Raw genomic sequence first — 27,008 nt, forward strand, 5'->3', positions numbered from 1 at the left:
ACTGAGGATTAATGAACAGATTATTGGTGAGTAAGTGCTGCTTGGTTGAATTATATATGACACTGTTACGACCAGGTGAGGAAGGGGTCTCAGGTTCCCCTTTTGCCCTGTGATGAAACATAGGTATAATAGGCTTAATTAGGTAGGATTTAGAAATAGTTAATAGATTATACCTTTTAGAATTAAAGTTTGAATAAATGGTCAGTTTTCAAGAAGGTATAGTTAGGATTTTCAAGATCTTTCAAGGTCCCTGTTACAAAAAGTGAACCAGAAACACCTTTTAAGTTGGAAAATCAATTTCAGCGTTTCTGTTGCCAGGGACTTGGAAGATAAACACATATTGAAACATCCTGTATAACATCAGTAAGAGGTAGCAATAAACTTAATTGATAGTGTTGGTAAAATGTAGACAGATCAACCCAAAAGGTTGTTTCAAGGTATCATAAAAAGACAATTATAGATAATAAAATAATAAATGTACTTACCGGAACAGATGTCAAGTAAACACAATTATAAACATTTTGACCAGATAAATGCTCACAACTTCAAGGGCAGGGGAATTCCAGCAAAACATCAAGTTGAGATGTTAATTAATGATACTACCAAATTTGGATTTCAAGAGCAGGAAAAACACACACAGAAAGGTAACACCTATCTGCTAAAAGGTCAGATGATACCTTAGAAACAGTATAAACATGAGAGTTTCTGAAGCAAAAATTAGAAGTGTTGAATTTCTCATCAATACTTCTCACCCTATGGCTTACTCAAGGAATTTAAGGTAAAAGTTTACTTTAAATTGTCATGGATATTCTAAGATATTTTAGTAGGGTTAAACTTTTGGATTCTATTTTAGAAATAAGATCATGTGTTACATCTCTTAGTAATATTTGATATTGTTATATACTTATCCACTTAAAAGTGTATTGCGTGTTCAATTCTTTATTAAATATATAAAAGTTAATAAATCGTCTCATGTAGCATTCTGTATACAACTACAAGAACCCCCTCTCTGTGTCTCTTTAAGTGGAGAGATACATATTGAAGAGAGGGTTTCAGACCCTTATAACATCTGGGATATTTATGACTTAGCCAAAATTATTTTTAAAAATAGGCTATCCAAAAGATGGTAATATTCTCTATAAGTTTTCTTTCTTTGAGGGAAATCTAGTTCAATTCTTTGGACCCAAATAAGTGTCTGTAAGAATTTGTCTGGTTTGAACTTAATTAAGGGAGATTCATGGGGATGTATGCCTGATTTGGTTTAGTCCCTATAAGGGGTTAAAGTCATAAATCACTTCAGCCCCTTCTCTGGTTTGGCCGTAACAGGGTTTATCTTTTTAAACGCAGTGATTTTAGCTTATCACCTCAGTGAACCCTTGCTCACTGCACTCTAATTACAATTGCAAATGAACCAGACACGTTTTCTTGGGTTTAAACAAGAAAGATGTAAGTTTATTACCCTTATCACTCTAAACTGGTTATAATTACTAAAATTTTTGACGCAGCCAAGCTCACATGTATACGAGAAGCACACGCACACAAACAGATACAGAGGGGAAGAAAGAATTGGGAGGTTGAAGTAGAGTTGGTAATAAATGGAATACAAATACTGTTCTTAATGTCATTAATGTAATGTTCTTAATTGAAGTTAAAGCCTTGGAGTCCTTGCTGGGGCCACGTGCACAATTTCAGGCTTGCTTCTCTGGTACCAGAAGGCAGAAGAAAGGTTTTGACTGTCTTTTTAGTGGTCGCCTATAAAGGTCTGTAGTCTTGAGGCATAGAAGCTGCCACCGTGATTTCCCTGGGGCTTTGTTGGAAAGAGAGAGAGAGAGAGATCCTTCCTCGTGGAGTTCAAAATTACAGTCTCCTTTCTTTCTCTGAGGCACAATTCAAAAACCTCAGTGTTACCAGCAAGTATGTATGTCATGTGACCATCTCTTTGTTTAAACAGCAACTTCTGGAGGGGTCTTTGAACTTCAGAGTTCATCAGGCATACTCGGTTGGGGTGCTGGGGTGGGGGGAGGTTGGCTCTTTCAAAGTCAAAGTCAAAGTCACTATTGCAAAGACCAATCTCGCTAACTGAATCAGGAAGCAACCCCATTGTTCCAGCTAGACTGGGTAATTTCCGTCTGTCTCTCAGCCAGCCCTTGTCTTCTCAGAATGCAAATGTGCAACCATTTTTTCAGCTGTTCCGTTCTGCTTTTTCAAAAAGTCATTTGTAGTGTCCAGTAAAAAGGTTCTCAAGCCATATTTCATACAATGGAATTAATATGTTTCCATTTGGCAGGTATGATTTCCGTCACAACACCTTGCATCACTTTGCTGATGATTGAGCTTAGACTAATGGGGCGGTAATTGGTTGGATTGGATTTTGGCTGATTTTTATGAACAGGCCATACCTGGGCAATTTTCCACATTGTTGGGCAGCTACAAGTGTCTTGGCTGTACTGGCACAGGTTTTCTTAGAGGTGCAGCTAGTTCTACAGCACAAGTCTTCAGCAGCAATTCTGAAGTTAAAAATATCACTCTTTTATGTGAGGCCTGGAGTCTTAGTTAATGACGGGCCTGGAATCTGCACCTAGCATTTGTGTTGACATAAATGTTTGCATGATACTGTTGCCCTGATTGTGAAGCCACGAGGCATTGTACAATAGAGTGTCAGGTTGTGGGATTACAGGCATGGTTTACGATATGGTAAATTGTCAATCTCAGCTCATAGTAGAATTGAGATAAAGCCAGGAGTTTACCGACAGCTAAAATCCCACATAGTTTCGGCAAAAAATAAACAAGAAGAAGGAACTGACTATGATTGATATATATGAGAATAGCAAAAGGCGATTCTGTTCTAGAACAGATAATTTGAATTGGATCCACTGAGCTGATTTCTAGAAGCCTGCCGCCGAAATTGGCAGCAGACGAAATAAATGGCGGTCCGCCCAAATGGGCTGCATCCCAAAGAGCCGCTGTGATTCCAAGCGCAGCGGCTCATTTAAATAGACAGGTGGGCTGCCCATCCCCCGGTCACATGGAGGGGGTGGGCTGTCCATCCCCGGCAATGGTGTCAACTGCTTGTGCACAGGTGCTGATGACATTGTTAAAGGGCTGTCAGCCCTACCGGGAAATATAAATATTTCAAGGTGCATTGAACATAAATAAGTAAATACATTTCTTTTGCCCATCCCTTACCCCCACCCCCCCCCATAACAATTAAACAAATTATTTGCTCTTTCCCTCCGCAAAACACTTACCTTAGCAATCTGACCACCCCCACCCCCCCTGCCAAAACTGCACAAACTTCGAACTTCAACCCTTCCCACCATCCCCTACACTCATAACGATGATGTGACCCCATTCCCCCCACCCCAGCATGGATAAACCTACCTCTCCCCCCTTCTCCCAAGTGTTACGCCTCATTTCTCTGGACGGGGATCCAAAGGCGGGACAGCAGAAGGAGACGTAAGAATCATTAATTGAATTATTTTAAGTTACTTAAATACTTAAATTGCAGTCCTGTCACTGAGTGGCGGGAGCGCCACGTGACCTCGCCGCTGCCGGCAATATTGGGCCGAGCCCTGCTGGCGTTGAGGTCCATGGTGGGCCTCATCCAGGGCCATATTCAGGCAACACCGCCCCCCCCACCCCACCCCCGCCACGGATCCCAATGCCGAGCACTCCTTAAAATCCAGCCCACTGCGTCTGTTGAAATAAAGCAGCCCTGTAAATGAACCTGAAATTTAAAAAACTGTAAGTAATTAGAGGCCAGGAAGGTAACAGCCAGTAAGTATATTTCAGTGATGGTGTTTATTGTATAGTTATCTCCTGTAAAACATAAAGTAGAAGTGACTAGCAGTCCAGTTCTGTTTGATGTCTTACCGCATATTTCCGACTGTTCTCCAGCAGTATTTTCTCCCGCAGCCAGCTCACAACAGGTTTCGGGTTTCCAAATGCTGTGCATGTAAGGGTGATGCTGCTTCCTTCCTTGGCTTCCACATAAGGTGGAGGTGTTTCTGTGAATGTAGGGGGAGCTGAAAAGAAGAACAAATAAATCCATTTAAAATAGTTTTAACAACATAGAACATAGAACATTACTGCGCAGTACAGGCCCTTCAGCCCTCGATGTTGCGCCGACCTGTGAAACCATCTGACCTACACTATTCCATTTTCATCCATATGTCTATCCAATGACCACTTAAATGCCCTTAAAGTTGGCGAGTCTACTACTGCTGCAGGCAGGGCGTTCCACGCCCCTACTACTCTCTGTGTAAAGAAACTACCTCTGACATCTGTCCTATATCTATCACCCCTCAACTTAAAGCTATGTCCCCTCGTGTTTGCCATCACCATCCGAGGAAAAAGGCTCTCACTATCCACCCTGTCCAACCCTCTGATTATCTTATATGTCTCTATTAAGTCACCTCTTCTCCTCCTTCTCTCCAACGAAAACAACCTCAAGTCCCTCAGCCTTTCCTCGTAAGACCTTCCCTCCATACCAGGCAACATCCTAGTAAATCTCCTCTGCACCTTTTCCAAAGCTTCCACATCCTTCCTATAATGCGGTGACCAGAACTGCACGCAATACTCCAGGTGCGGCAGCACCAGAGTTCTGTACAGCTGCAGCATGACCTTGTGGCTCCTAAACTCGATCCCCCTACTAATAAAAGCTAACACACCATATGCCTTCTTAACAGCTCTATTAACCTGTGTGGCAACTTTCAGGGATTTATGTACCTGGACACCAAGATCTCTCTGCTCATCTACACTACCAAGAATCTTCCCATTAGCCCAGTATTCTGCAATCCTGTTACTCCTTCCGAAGTGAATCACCTCACACTTTTCCGCATTAAACTCCATTTGCCATCTCTCAGCCCAGCTCTGCAGCCTATCTATGTCCCTCTGTAACCTACGACATCCTTCGGCACTATCCACAACTCCACCGACCTTCGTGTCATGCGCAAATTTACTAACCCACCCTTCTACACCCTCATCCAGGTCATTTATAAAAATGACAAACAGCAGTGGCCCCAAAACAGATCCTTGCGGTACACCACTAGAAACTATACTCCAGGATGAACATTTACCATCAACCACCACCCTCTGTCTTCTTTCAGCTAGCCAATTTCTGATCCAAAGCACTAATTCACCTTCAATCCCATACTTCTGTATTTTCTGCAATAGCCTACCGTGGGGAACTTTATCAAACGCCTTACTGAAATCCATATAGACCACATCCACGGCTTTACCCTCATCCACCTGTTTGGTCACCTTGTCAAAAAACTCAATAAGGTTTGTGAGGCACGACCTACCCTTCACAAAACCGTGCTGACTATCTCTAATGAACTTATTCTTTTCAAGATGATTATAAATCCTACCTCTTATAACCTTTTCCAACATTTTACCCACAACCAAAGTAAGGCTCACAGGTCTATAATTACCAGGGCTGTCTCTACTCCCCTTCAAGAACCAACACCTCTGAACACTTACAAATACCAGGCTGCAATTTTTCACTGGTTACTTCAGCTCATATATCGGAGTCCATAGAGGGATCAGGACTCCTTTGATAATATCGATTTAATTTCTACTCTGGTACAATTTATCGCTAATGGGAGGCATGTGTTGAGGCCGGGAGCTTTCCTATAGCTTAAATCCAACAGAGTTTAGCCAGAAAAAAGGAGGGGAGAAAAACAACTATAATTTATAATGAGAATAGCAAAGGGAATGATTGTGTGAGGTAAGTAACAGGAATGGTAGGAACTATAACTTGAGGTCAATCTCAGACAATTTATTTAATTGGAAGGTTTTACAAATATTTTCAGTTTAGGGCTCAGTCGAGCCAATTATTTCAGCTGCTGAGCACTGGAGCAGATTCAATGCGGTGATGTTCAAAGTTATACTGTCACCCATCACTCAAAGAAAGCAGTGCAAAGAATCTGAATATGCAGTTCAAAGCTTTAATCTAAGACCATGTTGAGATAAATATTCTTATGGTGTACAACCTTCTCTTCACCCCGTGATTAGATAGTGCCTCTATAACACTTGCTTTCATTTTCCCACATAAAGACTATATACATGAGGTGGGAATATTGCAATGGTTGGAGAGTCGAGTTTAGTACAATTTACTTTATCAAAGCCTCTCATATTGCAAGTTACAGGTTGTAAATTAATACTAAATCACACAAAATACAGAAGAAATAACGTATTGGAAATTCCAGTATATAATCTTTAATTAAGTAAATCTTCCCCTATTCCTAACATGTACACACTAGTAAGTTGGATTGAGTTCCATATTCATGTCTCAGATTTTAAATATATGGTGCCTTAATTACTTCACCTTGGGTCTATACTCCAGTCCAAATGATACTGACTGTTAAAGCAAATCAATCAACAGCAGGGTTACAGTGTAGTACTGTGTGAAATGCAAGTTCATTCTTGGCAGAGGCATCAATGACTAAGGTGGACATAGAGATGTATTACTTAACAATACATTATTAAACTGGAATTTCAAGATACGGTCAATGCCATAAAAGGTTAAGTAAAGTTAAGTTGATTATCGTAAAGGTAGGTTGATTTTTAATGGAACCTGACAAAACATAATTCATCATAAGTACTACAACAACTCAATTGTAGTTTCATAACATCTCAGCAACAGCTGGGTTTTTCCACACTAACACTAAGAACAGTTACATTTAGTGACTAGGATTACAGTCTTGGTGAGTTTAAGTTCAAAGTCGATTCAGTGCATCACTCCAGCAGATGCAAGTATAAAAAAAGTATGTTTTTGTTTTCAAATTCCTCCATGGCCTGGCCCCTCCCTATCTCTGCAATCTCCTCCAGCCCTACATCCCTTTGATGCCTCTTGAGCCCGATTTTAATCACTCCACCATTGGTGGCAATGCCTTCAGCTGCTTCGGCCCTAAGATCTGGAATTCCCTCCCTAAACCTCTCTGCCTCTCCACCTCAATTTCCTGCTTGAAGACGCTCCTTAAAAACATACCTTAAAACAAGCTTTTGGTCAATTGCCCTAATATATCCTTATGTAACTCCGTGTCATATTTTGTTTTATAATGCCTCTGTGAAGCACCTTGGGACATTTTATTATGTGAAAGGCTTTTTATAAATACAAGTTGTTGTTGTTATTTCTTAAGTATTAGCCTACTATGGCACTGGATCGTACTACACTCTTTTGAGAAGTTCTGGGTGACCTCTAATATGTGTCTGCAGTGAATGGTTGACATCTTTCTTCAGCAGCCTTCTTTATCTCTACTTCAGCTAATCCTGCATGAACTGTACTTTTCCCTGTTGACTGCTATAAAATGATTTTCTTCATGCTTGAAAGGTTGTGCTGTTAACACGTTACCTTCATAGACTCACATTCAACTTTATGAAATCTCTTCAGAAAGTCTCTGCCTAACCTTCCTGATACCTCAGTCCTTTGGCCATTAGGTGAACAGCATCTGACATTAAACTACGATATAGAGAACTCCACCACAATTGACTTAACCAATCAAAGACCAAAGATCCTTTTCTAGACTGTCACTCCAGTACACAAACATGTCTTAGAAAAGTATAACGGTCAGTCTATATGAGCTTCAGTAAGATAGCATTTTATCACTAAGGCTCATTGTGCGATACTCTCAGCCATAAGACTATCAGGTTCCTTGTTCTTATCTAAGGCCATCTGACCCGATGACAAGATTCTTCTTTGTTCAGTCCATACTCACTGCAGCTTTAAGCAATAAACCATGATTTTGTCTCAAAATTAAAATCATGTGAGGGAATTATTTGGAACACAGAGTTTGGCTCTTCATCAAATACAAGAATTGCCATGGGACTATCCTCATTAATTCTATTTGCATTGTTTAAGACAGCTTAATCAAACTTTTTTTTGTTCTTGTCACAACTCTTGAAGATGGTCGCAAAGCACTTTACACAACAAATTACTTTTGGATTGTAATGACTGCCATTATGTAAACAAATGTGGCAGCCATTTTGCACACTGCAATATCCTACAACAACAACTTTCATTTGCATGGTGCATTTAATGTCATAAAATATCCCAAGGCACTTCACAGGAGCCTTATCAATCCTGGTCTGACACCGACTCACACGACAAGATATGTCAGAATAAGCTTGGTCAAAGTGATAGGCTTTAAGAAGTATCTTAAAAGTGAGAGGGGTAGAGAGGCGGAAGGGTTTAAGGGGGGATTCCAGAAGTTAGGGCTGAGGCAGGTGAAGGCACTGCCACCAATTGTGGAGCAAGTAAAACTTAAGATGTGAAAGAGGCCAGAATTGGAGGAGCCGCAGAGATCTTGGAGAGTTGTGGGGTTGGAGAAGGTTACAGAGGTAGGGAGGAGCGAGGCCATGGAGGGATTTGAAAACAAGAATGAGAATTTTAAAATTGAGGTGTTGCCAGGTTGGAAGTCAATGTCGATCAGTGAACTAAGGCGTGATGGATGAGCAGAACTTGGTGTGAATAAGGATATGGGCAGCAGAGCTTTGGATAAGCTCAAACCTATGAAGGGTGCAAGGTGGAAGGCCAGCTAGGAGAGCATTGGAATAGACAGGTCTACAGGTAACCAAGGCGTGGATATGGGTTCCAGCAGCAGATTACCTGAGGCAGGAGCAGAAATGGGTGATTTTAAGGAGCTGGAAGTCAGCAGTCTTGTTGATGAAGAGGATATGGAGTCAGAAGCTCAGCTCAGCGTCAACAGCAACGAAACAAAGCCACACCACGCACAAAGTTAGGAAAGCCTTCCTGTTTTAGACTCCTACAACCTGCTGAGTATTACCAACATTTTCTGTTTCTATGTTAAATTTTCAGCATTTGCCATTTGTCTTTTTATATATAAAATTCTAGGCAGTTACTTTGCACTTGAGATTTCCTTTGATCATATACTCTCTGGATTCTAATAAGCTGAAGGTTGTTCCATTGTTTGAGACACCATTCCACAACTGTCTGTCGACATGTCTCTTTGGTTTTTCCCAATCTACAATATTAGTCTTCTAACCACTGGAAAGTGAAAACCAAACTTGAGTTCTGCATCTTCCATCTTTAAATCCAAAAATTATTTGGGTCTTGTTATTAGTCAGCAGACACTTAATACATTCAAATGGAATAATTTCATCAGCTAACTAAATAGTAGCAGCATCCCATTTAAAATAAATGGGCTAATCCTTCTGTTAAGGGATTTCATATGAACCTTTAAGTGTTTGCATGTAATTTCAAAACATTGATATTATCTGGGATTAGTATACATTCTTATAATATTCCTTTTTTATATAACCTTAAATTTACAACTTTTAATTGGCCAATTGAGGCCCTTAAGTGACAAAAGAGACTCCTCCAGCCGCCGCAGGTATAATTCTAGCGGCAGCCAGACACACTGTCAGCTGAACAGGCCACCCAGTAATACCAGGCGGCCTCCTTGCCGGCCCAGAGGTGGGGGTGGAGGCCTACTGATCAGGCACCCTGTGCCTCACAGAGAGCCCCCTAAGCGGCACATGCCGCCCCTCACTGGAGCACCTCGCTCCGCCCTGCTGATCAACCCCCAAACCCCCTCACCGGGACCCAACTGACTGCCCCCGGCTCCGCCTGATACCCCACTTACATTTTCCAGGGCGAGCGTACCTCTTGTTCTTCACGCTGGGTCCATCCCATCAGTGACCACCGCTCCTGGTGACATTATTAGTAGCAACGTCTGCTTTTCCACTGTAAGTGAAATACCAATCTAAAAACACGCCTGTTAAACCTAAGTTCATGATTTAAATCTCTAGATGCTGGCATTTGCAATGCCAACATTGTTCATTAAGAACATTAAGAGAAAAACATGTACTTTTCTCTCCCTCAGAATAGTAACTGAAAGGAAATAAAGGCCGGAATTTTATGGTAGGCGGATGGGAGCCGACCACTGACTGAAAAGTCAGTGGAGAACCTGCTTCTGCCTCGCCTGGGGATCCGACCCGTATTTTGCAGGTGCCTGAGCTTCAATTGGTGTGAGGCGGGACTTCCACCTGCTTGAGGTAGGAAGTCCCGCATTACAGAGCTGCCAGCCAATCAGCGGGCCGGCAGCTCTTAGTCCCAGCAGCGCCACTGGGAACGGTGGCTACTGCTGGGACTGCAGCCCAGCATGAAGACAAGATACCTGGGAGCCGGAAGGGAAGGTAAGTTTCGGTTGCCTCACCGGGGGTAATCTATCAGGCCCCAGCGAGGCAAGGGTGGTCGACTGGGGGGGAAGGGGGAAATGTTGGATCTTGGGAGTGGTTGGGGTAGTGGGGGTGGCCCCCCATCGGACACAGGGTGCCCGATCATGAGGACCATCCTGGAACGCTCGGAAGCCGCCTGCTTTCGTTAGACGACTTCTTCCAGCTCCGGGACGCCCGCTTGCCACGTGTAAAATCCGCGTGGAGGCGGGCGAAGGCCACTTAAGTGGCCGTTAAGTGGCCACTTAAGGGTCTTGATTGGCCTGGGGCGGGTGGGCCATTTTCCGCCACCGCTGCCCTGTGTTAAGTGGTAACAGAGGCGGGAGCGGTTCGGGAAGATCTCCCAGTGCCTCCCGCTCCATTTTACGCCACCCCCCCCCTCCAACTGCTTGTCAGGCTGGCGTAAAATTTCAGCCAAAGTTCAAATTATAAAATCAATCATTATAAATTACTGGAAAGAAATCTTGTTTTTTAAAAGTGACCTTACATTAAGCTACACCAAGTACGACTAAATGATTTGAATGTTCTTTCCTTAAGAGTGCCTACTGAAGCAAATCTCCACCAAACATTTGATAGTCAAGTGGTCGTTGTTTCTGAAAGGATTATGTGATGTCTGGTGCCAATATGTACAGAAATTATACCAATGTCACCAAAAAAAAATCATAAACCAGTTTAATGCAACTATTATTATTTATATCGGTATATCAGAATAGCCTACATGTTCAAACTCGGTTTTTTGTTCTTTTTTATCCATTTGCTACAGAAAATCAGTTGTGAAAGAAATGTCTTCTTAGCAACCACACTATCATTAATGAGAGACCCAAAGCCCGGAGACTGTAAAAGACTTCAGTAAGGCAGATAGATTATCAGAATGGATAGAAGGTACCAGATGTAATTTAGTTCAGGTGGGCTGAATGCTTCCCTTTGAGTCATAATGACTCTATGACTCTATAAGTATCAAGTAATACATTTTGGGCGGAATGAACAAGGATTGACATTGAAAGGTATGGATGAAGTGAGAATTAGGGGTTCAAATAAATAATTCCCTTAAAGTATGAGTGCAGATTGTTGAGCAATAAAAAATGGAAAACAGATTTCTGAGTTTTATGAACAGGGGCTGAGAGTACAAAAGTAAAAAAGTAAATTATAATTTTGCCTAAAGGTTGGTTAGACCACAGTTGGAGTGCTATTTGCAGTTTTGGACACCCAGTTATAAAAAAGCTCAATAAGGCCACAGGCCTAGAAATGATTGTCCTGTAGCAAAAAAAAACAATGTAGGGTTTTAATGGAATGAATGGGGAAAGTCAAAGTCAGTGACAAAGGGTTTTCAGTTTAAAGTTGTCATGAAAAGAGTGAGGACAGAGATTCGGAAACATTTCTTTATGCAGGGAGTTGTTGGAGAATGGAATTCTTTGCCACAGGAAGTAGTTGAGGTAGAGACAATTGCATGTTTTACAGGAAAATTGGATCAATATTTGAAGCAGAATAAGATAAGAGTGCTATTGGGAAAAAGTGAGGCAATGGGATTCATCTTGGGTTGCTTTAGCAAAGAGCTGGTACAGACATGGTGAAACGGCCCTCCTCTGTGCTGTAATGCTTTTTGGTATTGGGTCACATAATGACCTTAGATAGCCCCATGTCCAAGGACAGTTTAACAACACTTAAACTTGTACATCATTACCCTCTCCACCTAATTGCGCCTCTTTACACTGTTATTACATCCAAAAATCAGGTGGGATAATTATAACAAAGTCCAAATAATTCACTTTGTGTCAAACTGGAAAGACTTGTGAGAAACATCGTTCCCCAAACTGGTTCTTTAGTATATATCTCACAACACTTCTGTTCAGAAATTGTCGCACCTTGTGAGCTAAATTTAACTTAACTTATTTTAATAGAACTCATTCCAATATCCTTCTGTGGCAAAATGGTCATGAAACCCAAAAAGTGAAATCACTCTTTGTGTTCTAATCAAAGTGATTGTAGTTCACTTAACTGTGCCTCACAATAATGCAAGAAATGTTACCTCTGGATTTTTCACATTGACCATCCACTCAGACTGATGATGAATCTGATCTTGTTCACTTATGCTAGAAAAGTTGCAATAGTTTTTTCTGGAAAGTTGCTCAGTCAAGCTCGCTGGAATTCATTTACTCTACAAATGTTTTAATGATAGGCACAGGATATAAAATTTCTTTGTAACATTTTATGAAATGACACTTAATATCACTGCAGTATGGATTATCTGGTTCAGCAGCGTTACAGTATGAATTATATGGAGCAATAACACTCAATAAACATGAAATGGTCTAAATGGATCAGCTTTCACTCTATGCGCTGAATTTAGCCAAGGCAGCAGGCCCTGATGAAGGGCCTGAAAGCCGGGGGCAACCCCACCTCGGCTGTTTGTGGGATCCTTAGCTGCATTTTTGGCCCAGCTGGCAACTAATTAGTTGCCGTTGGGGTTCCCGTCCCTTTACGGGTCTACCCCCAACTGCTGCCGGCCAATCAGAGGGCACCCAGCTGAGAGGATGCTGCCTCGCAATGAAGTGAGTGGGGTCGGGGGTCATCGGGACCAGTCAGGCAAGCCCTAGCAGGGCGGGGGAGGGGTGCCGCCGTAGGGGTGGTCATTGCTGCTGGGGGGGCCCTTCTGTGGGCCACAGTGCCCAATTAGGAGGCTCCCTTCCCCGAGTCTGCAGGGAAGCCGTGAGGGTCCACCATGCAGTCTCCCACGTGGCGGAAGGCTCACCTGCTGCTGGTAAAATTCCAGCGGCTATGGGAAAAGGCCCTTAATTGGCCACTTAAGTGCCTCTATTGGCCTCTGGATGGGAGGGCCATCCTGCACCTTCCCTGCCGCTGGTAAAATACCATGGCGGTGAGAAGGTGATGGGTACTCCACCATCCCCCGCCATTTTACGGGTCGCCCCCCACCTCACAGACCATCCTTAGAAGTCTATAAAATAGTGCCCTGTTTTTACAATTTGTCAGGACTGCTCTACAATATCTTGGAGGGGCTACCTGAATCAGTGTCTTGAAGATATCCTCTGACTGCCCCAATATACCTCCCCCACATCCAGTTTCATCAACTGTTTGTGCCTCGATTCCCCATCTCTTCACCCAATGATTTCACTTCCAACTACCTTACTCCTTCCCTCCCTCCTCATGCTAACTTTAAGTCCCTCTTTTTAATTGACCAGCTTTAACTCCATGTCCACTGCTCCTCTCTCTTAGTCTTTGTTTCAGATGGGCAGGGATGAAAGTTTTCTGAGCATCTTTAAGATCAGGAAAAGGTTTTCTATCCTTGTCATAATGTCATAATGACCCTACCTTTGACATTGCTCTCAGGAATAAAACCAAGAGTGAATGGTAGCAGCAGTACCAGATGGAAAGTAAGGAGGAGGTGGGAGAGAGGTCTGACAGATATATGGAATGGGCAATCAGGACAGAGTATGTGAGGCAGCCAGGCAGAAAATGTACTGTCTAAAGCAGATTGGTAGATTTGACATGCAGAGACAAGTTCAGAGAGAAGACATAAGGAAGGGAGGTTTGCTCATTCCGAAAAAGCCAAAACTCATCAGTTGGTCCTTAGGAATTTTGGCTCATATATGGATCAAAATGTTTGTTTACATGGGATGGTTGGTCACTATGGAGATTACTGAACAACAGTAGCCTCATGAAATGAGAACAGAAAGTGCCGGAAATGCTCAGCAGTTCTGGCAGCATCTGTGTAGAGAGAAACAGAGTTAACCTTTCAGGTCTGTGACCTTTCATCAAAACTTTGATGAAGGTTCACAGACCTGAAACGTTAACTCTGTTTCTCGCTACATGGATGCCGCCAGACCTGTTGAGTATTTCTGTCATTTTCTATTCTCATTTCAGAGTTCCAGCATCCGCAGTATTTTGCTCTTATAACAGTAACCTCATACTGACTTTTCTATTATTCCCCCTTATGTGCTCTGATAAGTCAAGCTTCCACATCCATAAAGATCAGAAGATACTCATCCTTACAAAAAGAACACATCCAAGATATTGAAAGCAAAGCAGAATGTCTGTGTACAGCACAATGGGCTTTAAGCAACACACTAGCAGAACATACTTGGTGTATTACTGTTCTATCTCAATGGGCACGACACAATCTCTCAAGTTAAAACTCAACAGGGTTGATTTTGACTTTGTGCAATCATGTTAAAGGTGATAGCTAGTCACTGGCCCACTTTGCATCTCTCCTGAATTTTATTTCCATAGGCGTAAAAAAGAAAATCGGGAGAGATGTAAAGCGGGCTGCCAATTCATCGCACAAAGTCAGCATCTACCCCAGTCAGTAGTTGACTGTACAAATTGTTACTAAATATCTAATTTTTTTGAAGATGAGCATCCAAGCAATCTTCTGACATGAAGCAGACTGCAACTGTTGCGTGTTTCCCAGGAATGACTTGAAAAAGAAAAGGGGCGAGGTTCAATCTCAGCTATTTTGTGGTGTCACTGCTCTTGTGTTGTTGTCAAACCTTAGTATTTCAAGAAAGGAAAATAAAGACTTGCTTTTATGCAGCAGCTTATCACATTGTTCTGGAATGTCCCAAAGTGCTCCATATACAATGACGTACTTTGAAGTGGAGTGATTGTCATCACATAGAGTAAGATTACAAAATACACAAGACAATCATAATATGGATAGAGAAGTGAATTTTCCTGTAATTCCTTCCAAAAATAACTGGACAATGTTATTCCGTTATATTACAAATCCAATATTCCTCCAAGTCCTTTGTCATAAAATCAATATAGCTTTAGGTCATGTGTCACAAGCATTTTGAAACAGTAATGGAAGCACAGCACCGCTACAATGAGAGAAATAATTGCAAAGACAATTCAAAACCCAACACATTGATTTCCTGGTCCTGGTTTTCATTTTAAATTCCTTGTTCTCTCGATCAGAGTGATCTCCGCCACCTGTTTCTCCTACTATGCACTCTCCTCTTTTCTGATGGCTGCTTCCTCACCCTTTCAATCTCTCCTTAAATCACTCTGCCTGGGCACTTCTCAACTCCATTACAAACTTGTCTTGGTAACTGAGCTTTTGGGGATCCTTCTCTTCCTTAACATTTTTTATCTTGAATTGCCGTTCTCTTTCTCTGCTCATCTATAAATGTCCTTGTGCATGACAGTGCTATTGGAATATAATTCTTTATTGTAACATATTTATATGAAGTGAATAATCTTTCGATTTAAATACAATAGTAAACATTTTAAAGTAGTCAAATCCAATCTGTGTTTATAATGGGATTTGGGTAGAATGCTATGAAATTGGTGGAGGGGGTGTAAATTAGCTATGAGAAAGGAAGGAGTCGCGTTGGATTATTGCTTTGTAATTCACCTAAAAGTATCCATTATAAGCTGTGCAAAACTGTACCGTGCTCACAATATTTCCCGAAGAAACTCTAACACTGGATTCAAAAGGTCAATTCTTCAGCACAATCTTATTGTGTGTCTTTGTCAAAATAGTACACTTCCAATTCTACTTTCTGTACAATCACACTTAAAATTTTTTTAAAGCAGTAATGTTGACGATAATGGCCTGCAGTTTGCAAAACAAGGGAAGTAAAATAGTACTTAATTCAATAAAAATAGGCAATAAAGGCAAGAGCATACGTGTTTTAGAGAAGGAGGTACAATATGTGTCCATCAGGGATCAATGCAAGGCAATGTTTCCCACTTTTTGCACATTGTGTCACTGAAAGGTTAGATAACGTTCGCTCTACATGACATCAACATTATGGGCTGAATTTTACCAGCCCCCTGATGTAGAGGGGCACGGCGGGGTGCCCAGAAAATACCTCCGGGAGAGGCCCGCCACGGGAAGGCCCTGCTTCATTTAACCGCCAGCAGCGAGGCCTCGGGGCGCATGCCCCCCACTGCTCGGTGACAGAACCTTAATTTCAATATTAAAATGCATGTTAATCACTTAATAATTATCACGACGGCCGTCCTACACCATAGTCTAGTCGGTTGCCGGACGTCCAGCACTTTTGGATCTCCATTCGGAGATCTGAGGCGGAACACCGCTGCGGAGGGGGGAGGAGTGAAGTTTTCAGGGTGGGTGAGGGCGGAACAGGGAAAACTCTTCCTATTGGTTGCGGGGATGGTGGGAAGGGGTTGAGGGTCGAAGGTAATGAAGTTCAGAGGGGAAAGTTCAAGACCTGAAAAAAGTTTTTTTGGGAGGCGAGGGCAATTGACATATTTATTACTCATTAACGGAGTGGGGGAGGGAATTGAGAATGTGAATAAATGTCTATCTTTATTTTTCAGTATTCTGTCACTTAAAAAATTTAAAGGGCCTGAAGCCCTTCAAAAATGGCTCCAGCGCCTACGTGCTGGTGCCAGATGTCATCGGGAGCGGTCGTTCCGGCCCCCCCATGTTAATGAGCTGCTGTGCGAAATATCGCGGTGGCTCCGCGACAGGCGGTCTGCACAGGCAGACCGCCATCTTTGAAGTGCCGCCACTAGCAAAATTCAGCCCTATGTCTTAACTCCAACCTCAGATCAATACCAATGTGACAAAAACAAGAGCAAATGAAATAGCATAAACAAGATAATGAGGGAGACAGGGAAGAAACGAGAAAGAAGCAATGAGACAGAAAAAGAGAATGAGATAAAGCAGGAGGTTAGAACGCTGGGAACAAAACAAAAGGAATGATAGAGGGAGGAAGGAAGGGAATAAGAGAGTCAAGGGGTTGCATTTACAAGCTCGCTAGGATCTCCAAAGATGGCGGCGCGCACGCGCGGGATTTACTCCGCGGAGCCGCCGTGATATTTACATGGTGGACTGCCCCATCTGATGATGTGGGAGCGGGTGGGTGCTCCGTCCCCGGCAACAGCGGCCGGCACCATCGAGCCAGCGCCAATGCCATTTTTAGAGGGCTTCCAGCCCTTCAATGTAACTTTAATTTTTAAAGAATAATGATTGTAAAAAAAGTAAATAGTTATCGCAACCCTCTCCCGCATCCCCCCAATGACCTTAAAATTTATTACTTGTCCTCTCCCCTCCAAAAAAACTTACCTTGTGATCCTGACCGTCCCCCCACAAAGTTCATAAACTATGAACTTCGCCCCTTCCCACCACTCCCTAGACCAATCAAAAACGTTTCATCCCACTCTCCCCACCCCCCTCCCCGAAAACTTACCTGCTCCCCCCTCCCCACCAGTTTCCGCCTTGGATCTCCAAATGGAGGTCGAAAAGTGCGGGAGTGCCAGCCGACATCACCAATATGGCACTGAGACCGATGGTGGGAACGTGTAAGTATTTAATTCATTGCTTTACATACATTTAAATTTTTACATTTTGTTGCTGTAGCTAAGCGGCGTACGGGCCGCCACTGGCAATGTGGGGCTGGGCCTTCCCGGTGCCGAGGTCTGTGGCGGGCCTCTCCGGAATGCATTTTCCGCACCACCCCCCCACCATGACCCACGCCATTGGGGGTCTGCAAAATTCAGCCCAAGCAGATAACAAATGTAAGATATAGCAGATGTAAGATACAGCAATATAGGAGTGACAAGTAATGAGGGAGATCGTAAGAAATGGAATGTGATCACAGAGAGAGGGTGAGAAGGGAAAGAGGAAGAATGTTTGAGAGAGGTAGAGAGAGAAAATGAGAGTGCAATCCAAAATTTGAAGTAAATAGAGTCCCCACCACACAGAGAGGGTACATTCATGCTAATGTGATTCCCCACTGTATGTGATGAAGTAGTTTAAAGTGGCCATTTTTTGCCTGCCTCCCATAGTTGTTAACAATATGAACAGCTAACTGAAGCTGCTTGTAGACCAGATTTTATCTGAAAGCAGCAAAGCCTTCAAATCAGTAAGCACTGAACTCCGCTAAGTTGCCAAAGCGCTTAATACTTTTGTAACTGATGCTTGTGGTAAAGACAAATAGATAGCGCCATTGCCCGATATAGGTGGCTGCTCATGATCAGCGGTGGAGTAATTCGTGGCAACTGTAGTTGGAAACAGGTTTGAAAATTTCTTCCATGGACTATTTGTCATCACAGTGAGAAAGTACAATATTACAGGCTAGATCTTGTGATTAGCATTAACTAGTTTACAATGAATGGGTTAATGCTAGCATTCTAGGAATGCTTCTTATCATTTTATATCTAATATTTCTAGCTGTTTGTCAGTATGGCATATTTGGCTCTTGCTCTTTGAAAGGTTGACCACACCGGACATGCTGGATAGATATTACATGGAAAGGACAATAGAACCAGGATAAGAATTTTGGACAATGCAAGGTTTAGTATAAAAGAAAAATAATTTACATTATTATAATCTCTTTCATGTTCTCAGGATGTCCCAAAGTGCTTTACAGACAGCGAATTACTCAAAAGATTTAGACAAACATGGCAGCCAATTTGAGCATAAATTGAGCAACTAATCTATTTATTGGCACTGATTGAGAGATAACCAGGAGAACTCCCCTGCTCTTCTTCAAATATTGCCATGGAACCTTTATATCCACCTGGGAGGACAGATGGAGCCATGGTTTAAGACCGCATCTGAAAAACTGCACCACCAACAAGACAGCACTTCCTCAGTACTGCACTGATGTGCAAGCCTAGATTATCTACTTAAGTCCTGGGGTGGGTCTTCGAGCCATAAAACTTTTAACTTAGAGGTGGGAGCACTACCCCTGAGCCAACCTGGCAATGTACTTTCGAGATAGATTTATATTTATAATTATCTTCAGCAACATTACACATATTCTCATTTCTTCATTTTTAGGAATCAAAATCTTAATTGTAAAATCAGTCCTTTTATTTCTTATTTTCCTTTGTCATATTTCATAACACTGGATTCACATTACTGAAAACAGATAGTTCCTTTGTGAAACCCATGGTCAATGAAGTCAATTTGATCTTCATAATCTGCAAAAATCTGTTTGACAAAACTCAAAGTATCTGATCTCCATCCCTGCTACCCAATAATATTAGGTAAATTTAATATGAAGTCTATAGTTTGATGTTGAATTTGGAAAGCAAAAACAGTATTTCTCCTTCTCACCAATGGCTGAAGCTGGTCCTGTAGTGACATTGATTTAACACTTGCTCCTTGGTTAATCTAGGAATTTAATTAAATAGCACCTCCACCCGGATTAGAACTTGTAATCGTAATGGTACAAAGAAAAGTCTCAGCTGTTACAGCATTGTGCCAAATATCTAGCTTTAATTCTTACACAAGACTTGTAGCAAATTGCTTTCTAAATGAGACACGACAGCATTATTGGCTGGATCATTAAAAGCTAAGTTACTTGTCTAGGATCCAGTGTGCATATAGCATTTAGATAAAGAACATTAAAAACTATTTTGCAAAATGAATTTTCAACTGTATGAAAACAGATTAATGATCCTTGCTTTGTATCTGTTGAAAAGCACATAGCATAATAGATGTGCTGTAAGTCACCACAAAGGATTCAACTGGGAAGCTCTATAGCCCTCCATAAGCCATTTGATAATGATCCAAAGAATGTTAGCCTAACTTGCAATACATAGGCACTGAACATTGACTAAAAATAAACACACATATATGCTCACTGCACTATCATGGACCAACCAAAACACAAGAACAAAGTCATCTGTTATTCTGTGATCATACATATTGAGCATACTTCATTCCAATGAACTAGCACATGGGAAATCTGAATATCTCTTTGTAGTGACACAGGCCATTAACACCGTTTTGAGATTATCAACTTTCAAGAGGATTATAAGCATGCTCCAGCTACCAGAATAAAAATGCATCCCTATGAAAGCAAAATGTTACAAAAAGAAAGTATATTTCAGATAGAGAAATGAATAGTATATATTCTGGGAGGAATCTAAAGATGTATTCTAATCTCAGGCTTCACAAGGCTATGCACCTCAATCCCAAATATCTCCTATTCTCTATGGGCCCAACATTTTAGGAGTCCTGCTACCCAAGCACCCGTGTGGAAGACAGGAACTGCTGGCTGCCCATCTCCCATCACAAATCATGGAGACACAGTCATTATCCTAATCGGGGTGGGAGTCCGTGCCTTTAAGAATTTATCAGAAACAACTAACTCCATTTGATGGTGGATTGGAGGCCTTCTGAGAAGAATACATGTAGTTCCACCTTGAAATCCATTTGGGTTTCTTGTTCTATCACCTGTACCTATAATGTGTAGCACCAATTTACCCTCCTTTTAGTTAAAAAGATACTGTTGTATTGCCTATTTTCTACTGTTGTCCAAAATTTTTAGATGTGACCCCTTGTGCTTAAATTCTGCACATACAACACCAACTTGCATTTATATAGCATCTTTAATATAGTAAAACCTCCCATGGTGCTTACATGGCAGAAAAGCTTACTTGGATCTAACTTATCCAAACTTTTCATAATTTTGAGTACTCTATCATAACCCCTCTTAGTCCCAGGATAGTCAATGTTTCCTCATATGCCATTTCCTTAAGTTCTGGAATCCACTGTGTTGTGCTTCTCTGCACCTTCTCCAATTATTGCACATCCTTTTTGAGAAATGGAGATCAAAACTGCATGCAGTACTCCAAATGTGGTTTCACCAAGGTCAAATTGATTAATGAGAGCTAACTTAAATACGATGACTGACTGTACATTTCTTTAATTTCATTATTATACTGAAGTTTAAGCAAATTTTTTTTTATTCCTGCTTTGGATATGTCCTCGGTAAAAGTGGCTGCGATCTGACATGATGGGAATTGTGACTTGGGCCTTCATTGAACAAATCATAATAAAGTAAACTTCACCAGAAACCTAGCAGAGCATGAAAACAGAAATGCTTCTGAGCAGAATTCCAGAGGCCCAGACACAGAAAGCAATAGGGCCGTGAATCCTGGAAAAGACACCTAGGTGTCAAAGCCACCATGTTTTCCTTGCTTTAGTCAGGCACTAAATTTTTATGAGCTGATAGGAGTCTGAGCGTGGGAAACCAGAGATCTTGTGAGTTTTATCTGGCTTGGGCGGGCAGATGGACAAATGATATTGTTTGTAATTGGGCCATTCAAATAATGAAAAGGTAATGATTAGGTTAAATAGCTCTCCATAGGCCTTGCTTTGTAAAGAAAATATAAGAGCAGATTCCCCGAGCACAGAAACGGTAGGGGTATTACGTGTTGCATTGATGTAACAGTACCTGGGGCACAGCCAGGGAATGGTTACGTAGAGAATGCTCTTCTACCCTGGGCATAATGGTAGTGCTGTTGCACTTTGACATTGCTGATCAGACATTGGCATGCGTTAGGTCTTACTTATACTGAATAAAATATAACCACTCTCACCAATAAGGGTTATCACTTCAAATCATTACAGAACTTGGGAATAAGGGGTTAAAGGGTTAATTGACTCTGATACCCCAAATTTCAACACTTTACCATTAAGCTGATTGGGATCATATACTTCAGCACACATAGACGATGGAAGTTGGGACATTACTGGTCTGTATGGCTCAGTTTCATTCCAAAGAACACTAATATAAGCTAAGCAACAGGGGCATAGCTTTTAAAATTTTAACATAATCTCATGACAACCTAATTGAATTGCTGATACCTTGATTTGTAATGAGTTTTGGAATGTGTCGGAAATGAACCAGGAAATTGTAACGATAGTGCACATTCTATTGAGGAATCACTTATTTTCTGACATTAAAAAATCCTCTGGCCTTTCCTGATTGCAGAGAGTCAGCCTGACAGGTAGCTAATCAGAGAGCTAAGCTTAATGTTAAAAATACACTTCTTTCCAGAGAATTCTCAACCTCAATTGTGCAGAAAATTACACTTTACCCAAAAGAACGTGATCATAATAACAATACATTAATACCTATTAAGCCTCATTCAATTGCACCGAATTACACAACTGTATTTCAAATTGGACAATGTACAGTTAAAAAGTCTGTCACACACATTGGAGAGACAACTCAGAAACTAATAAAACCTGAGTTCAAGTATAATGTTGGCACACATTTAAAACTTATTCTTCCCTTAAGGAAAGTGTGTTTCACCAACCTCTTAAGGGATAAAAAACTGGGCTCAGGTTGGAGGGAGGGTTTGTTCAAACTCCTTCTCAAAAATCTCTGATGGACCTCTCAGTACGCAAATAAAAATGTAGCAGTGATGACGGTGGTGATGATGTTTGTTGTCTAAGATGTCTTCTTGGCCTGAGGGATTGGTAGATGTTGGAGAGGATTGTGTGTATAGGACAGAAATTGAGGGAACAATTGGAAAGGGACTTTTTTGGAAGAGAATTTTTATTGGTGTAGAGTAGAATAGAAGGCACAATGCTTGATGCGCAATCCCCACATGTGAGTCCTAGCAATATTCACCTCAGAAATCTGGCTGCCAAATGTCTGATGTTTCTGAGGTAAAGGTCAAGTGAAGTATCACATGGCAGTAGAGGGCATGATAGCAGTCATGCCATAACAGGTACTGCCAGATGAACACTGAATAACATGATCATGTTATACCTCAACAGAGGTGAAATGTAGGGAGTAACTGGAGATTGGTACGAGCAATGCAGATTGCAAACCGAACAACTTATATTTATATAGCGCCTTTAACATAATAAAATGTCCGAATGCGCTTTACAGGAGCATTATAAAACAAAGTATGACACCAAGCCACAGTAGGAGATATTAGTTCAGATGACCGAAAACTAAGTCAAAGACGTAGGTTTTAAGGAGTGTTTTATGGAGGAAAGCGTGGTGGAGAGTTGGAAGGAAGGTATTCCAAAGCTTGCAGCCTAGGCAACTGAAGGCGCAGCTGTCAATGATGGAGCGATTAAAATCAGGGATGCACAAGCGGCCAGCATTAGAGGAGCACAGATATCTTGGAGGGTTGTGGGGCTGGAGGAAATTACAAAAATAGGGAGAGCCGAGGGCATGGAGGGATTTGACAAAAAGGATGAGAATCAAGTCTTTGCTTAACCAGGAGCCAATGTAGGTAAGTGAGCACAGAGGTGATAAGGCAACAGGATTTAGTATGAGTTAAGACGCAGGCAGCAGAGTTTTTGATGACCTCAAGTTTACGGAGAGTAGAATGTGGAAGACCAGCCAGGGGTGTGTTGGAATAGTCAAGTTTAGAGGTAACAAAATAAGATTGAGGGTTTCAGCAGCAGATGAGCTGAGACAGGGTGAGGTCGGGCAATGGTTATATTTAAAAATTACATAACCACAAAATAGCTCACATTTTCATACATGTCACTCACAATATATGACATTTGGTGGGCCTGTATTAATTTTGACTATCCCACCTTCCTCAGTTTAAGAACACACATGGCGGAGTAAAGCACATTTTTGGTAGAAGTCTAAGAAAATTGCAAAAGATTAATAAAAGCGGGTTTCAACAAATTAGCCATGCTACACTATAGCACTACAGTCCTACAGGAATACTATACAACAATTGCTCGTAAAAAATAGTTGATCAAATTCATTCCGTGTTTACCAGGTGGATTGATGGAAACATTGTAGAATGAAAGGATTCTGATCTGCATCTGTTTGAATGACCATCTATTCCTTCAATGGTGCAAGGCAATCCTCACAAAGCAATCGTTTCAGCTTGAAATTTCATCTGGGAGCTGAATTTTAGTCATTGCGCAATAACGGCCAGAATGCGAATTCTTCAAAAATGCCTTTTTGGTGAGGTTACAGGTTTTAAAAAGGAAATGAAGTGGCTTTCTTTCCCTCTGGTTTTCATGCTGCACTTTGCCACATTTGGAGGTGCGGATGGAGATATTGCTGCACTTTTCCACCGGGTGGATGATGTCATTGAGCTCTACAGATATCCCATAATAAAGTTTTGGTGAATTTTGGTTGCTAACAATATGATAAATACCTGATTGTGCCCAAATTCACACAAAACTTTTCTTCTTCTTAGGCAGTCCCTTGGGAACAAGGATGACTTTCTTCCACTCCATCCGCACACTCTGCCACAGATGGGGCAGGTGGTGTTTGGTGAGGCGAGTGGATGGGATGCTCAAATTTCCAAATGCTCCTTCCGCTGTTTATGCTTGGTGGCTGCCTGGGCATATCGACGTTGTTCAAACTGGTTGGCACCTTCACAGGTGCTTCTTCTCCATTTTGGGCAATCTCGGGCAAGAGATTCCTACGAATCAGTGGAGATATCAAATTTTTTCAGGGAGGCTTTAAGGACGTCCTTGTTGCATTTCTATGCCCTCCTGGTAGCCTCTTGCCGTGACGGAGCTCGGGGAAGAAAGCTTGTTTTGGGAGTCTTGTGTCAGGCATGCAGATGATGTGGGTCACCCAAAGTAACTGACTAGTCAGACCAGTGTCTCGATACTGGGGATGTTGGCCTGAGAGAGGACCTGGAGCACCTGTTCTGCCACTGAATTTGCAGGATCTTGCGGAGTCTTTCATCGCTATTCTTTTGTAGCTTTTATAGCACAGGTAAAGAGCACAAGCTGTTACAATGACGTCAACATTCACTGAATGCATTGCACAGAACAGTAATAATGGCATCCCCTCAGGGAATGGAAAAATAAAGACACTGAACCTCAGTGTTGCCTGCTGAATTTTTGCACTACAAATCAAAACATGACTCAAAAGCATATGAGCAAAAAAGGAAAGTTGTGAGATAAAAGCAGAACATGAACATGATGGAGATGCACAGTAGATCAATCAGCATCTGCAAGAAAGATATGTTAACATCTTCGTGTTCTAGAATGTTAACTGGTCTTTGCTCTCAGATGCTGATCATCCTATTGTGCATTTCCAGCATTCTCTATTTTATTACATGACCAAAGAACTTGCTGATTAGCACGCAATTATTATTTACAACTCTTTGAAAAATAGAGTACAGCTTTCTTTCAATAAACCAGAAGTTGTTGCTTTATATAATAGGACTCATGCTTCAGAACCATGAGCAACAAGATTCAGTGTTAGGGTGCCTGATACTCAAATATCAATGTTTTGGCTGGTCAGCTAGCCCAGGGAGGGACTAATCCACGAATTCAAATACAAGTATCCTGTGAGTTTTATTTTGTGTACGGTTCTTACGAATGATTTTTTCCTGTTATATGAGATGTCCAGTGTAACATGTTAGTGCTATATTTATATTGTCATTGTTCATCAGCATGCTCAGTTCCCTGACCCAACACCTGAACAAACTTTCTTGCTGCTGGAATCTAGATCTGATGACTTACTCATATAAGTCCTTTCCAGCTCTCCCCGATCTCCTCTGAAGTTGCTGCTCTCCAGCGTCCAAGAACCTGTCTCGGTACAAGATTGGACTAAGGCTGGAATTTCATTATCCCTTTTATTGGCTCATGAGAAATGTAGCTCAAGACTAAACAGCAACAAATACAAAACAGCGACATTTTATGATCGTAATAGCGATCGGCAGGTCCTTCACCAGGATGGAGGAACTGGGTGCCATCATCGACGGGCATGACATCAGATTAGAAATCAGAGCTTCAGTAGATATTTCTTAAATTTTCTTTCCGCATCATTTAATTTTGCAGTATATCCCAGCAGATAGGGTGTCGCAAAGGATTTACCCTCTGTGCAGTTCCCTTACTATTTTGTATATACATATATAAAAATGGAGAGAATTGGTATATATATTTTAACTTGTACTTCACTCATACAATATCAAGAAAACACAGCTGCTTCTGCTGAGAACAAACCGAGCACTATAACCAGCAATTTTGAAATCGGCATTAGTCCAAATGAATAATGGTCATCGTTTTTGGTTCAATATAAGCAGCTGCCCATTTTAAACATGGACGTTTTAAGTGGTGGGGACTATATCTATGTGTGATGACTGACTGTTTTTTTAATATTGAAATACCTTTTGTTCCAGCCTTTTCTCAGACTGTCTTGTACGGAGCCATGAGAGAGATTGGCCTGTAGCAATCAGCACCAAACCACCAGGTAATAGTTAATATTCATGGTTCTTGTATCTAGTCCAATTTTGCATAGCAGAAGCATCTGTTTGTTGTTTTCCCACTGCATCTGTGGACTTTATTTAAGCCTGTAACTTTTAAAAATCTACAGTGTCATTACTTCTGTTTACTTATGTATTTTCTATTTAATAAGTCTGCTTGGCTAAGCCATGGTGTAGTGATTTGTTTATTCTACCATTGCCAACATTGAGAAAAAAAACCATTCAATTCCAAGAATCGCTACAAATCACCTAGATTTAGGATAGGTGAGGATATTGTCCTGGTCAACTGGACTGAGAACTCACTTGTGGAAGTGGCGTGAGACACTGACCCCCAGAAAGATATCTAGTTAAAATTCCAAAATATAACACCCTCTACGAAAATGTTCTTTTCACCAAGAATATGTTTATATCAAGGCTGCAGATGGCACTGTTGCAACATACCTGCTTAACTTTGTTGCTGAGTCCATCTTGATAGTTGAAAAGGCCTTTGACATTCCTCTGGCTAGGGCAGAAGGGTGATCTTGAATTGTGACAGCTCACCACAGCATAACCCGAGGCTGTTATTGATAGTGACTGAACTGTTTAATATGGTGGAGAGCCAAGAGTCTACTGGGATCTGTACCTAATACAATTTTGTGAGAGGTTCAAGGGTTGTTAGTTTTCAGGCAGCAGAAATTCCTGAAACAGCCTCCTCTGGGAGTTCCAATCAAACTCCCTCCAATTGTGGACATCAGTGTATATGTGACGGAGCTCTGCATCTGCTGCACCTACAACTCTGGCTGTGTGTCTTTTTTTGATAATGTAGAAAGCTGCAGCAGAAGACATTTTGTCATTGACTGTACCTCTGCTCTTAGTGGGACTGCATCTTG

At 41.6% G+C, this 27,008-nt stretch overlaps 1 protein-coding gene across 5 annotated transcripts in view; it reads right to left on the reverse strand.

The window, feature by feature from the left end:
- Positions 1-27,008, reverse strand: part of igsf9bb (immunoglobulin superfamily, member 9Bb) — a 665,840-nt gene that overhangs the window by 272,356 nt on the left and 366,476 nt on the right. For all 5 annotated transcript variants that reach the window (XR_010977166.1, XM_068053913.1, XM_068053912.1 and 2 more), the window contains exon 4: positions 3,874-4,025. Coding sequence is in view for 4 of the 5 variants with exons in the window: in XM_068053913.1 (XP_067910014.1) it covers positions 3,874-4,025 (152 nt within the window). In the remaining variant the exon portion in view is untranslated. The remainder of the gene's footprint in view (positions 1-3,873; positions 4,026-27,008) is intronic.

Source organism: Heterodontus francisci, chromosome 22 (assembly GCF_036365525.1).
Source record: "Heterodontus francisci isolate sHetFra1 chromosome 22, sHetFra1.hap1, whole genome shotgun sequence".
Lineage (NCBI taxonomy): Eukaryota > Metazoa > Chordata > Chondrichthyes > Heterodontiformes > Heterodontidae > Heterodontus > Heterodontus francisci.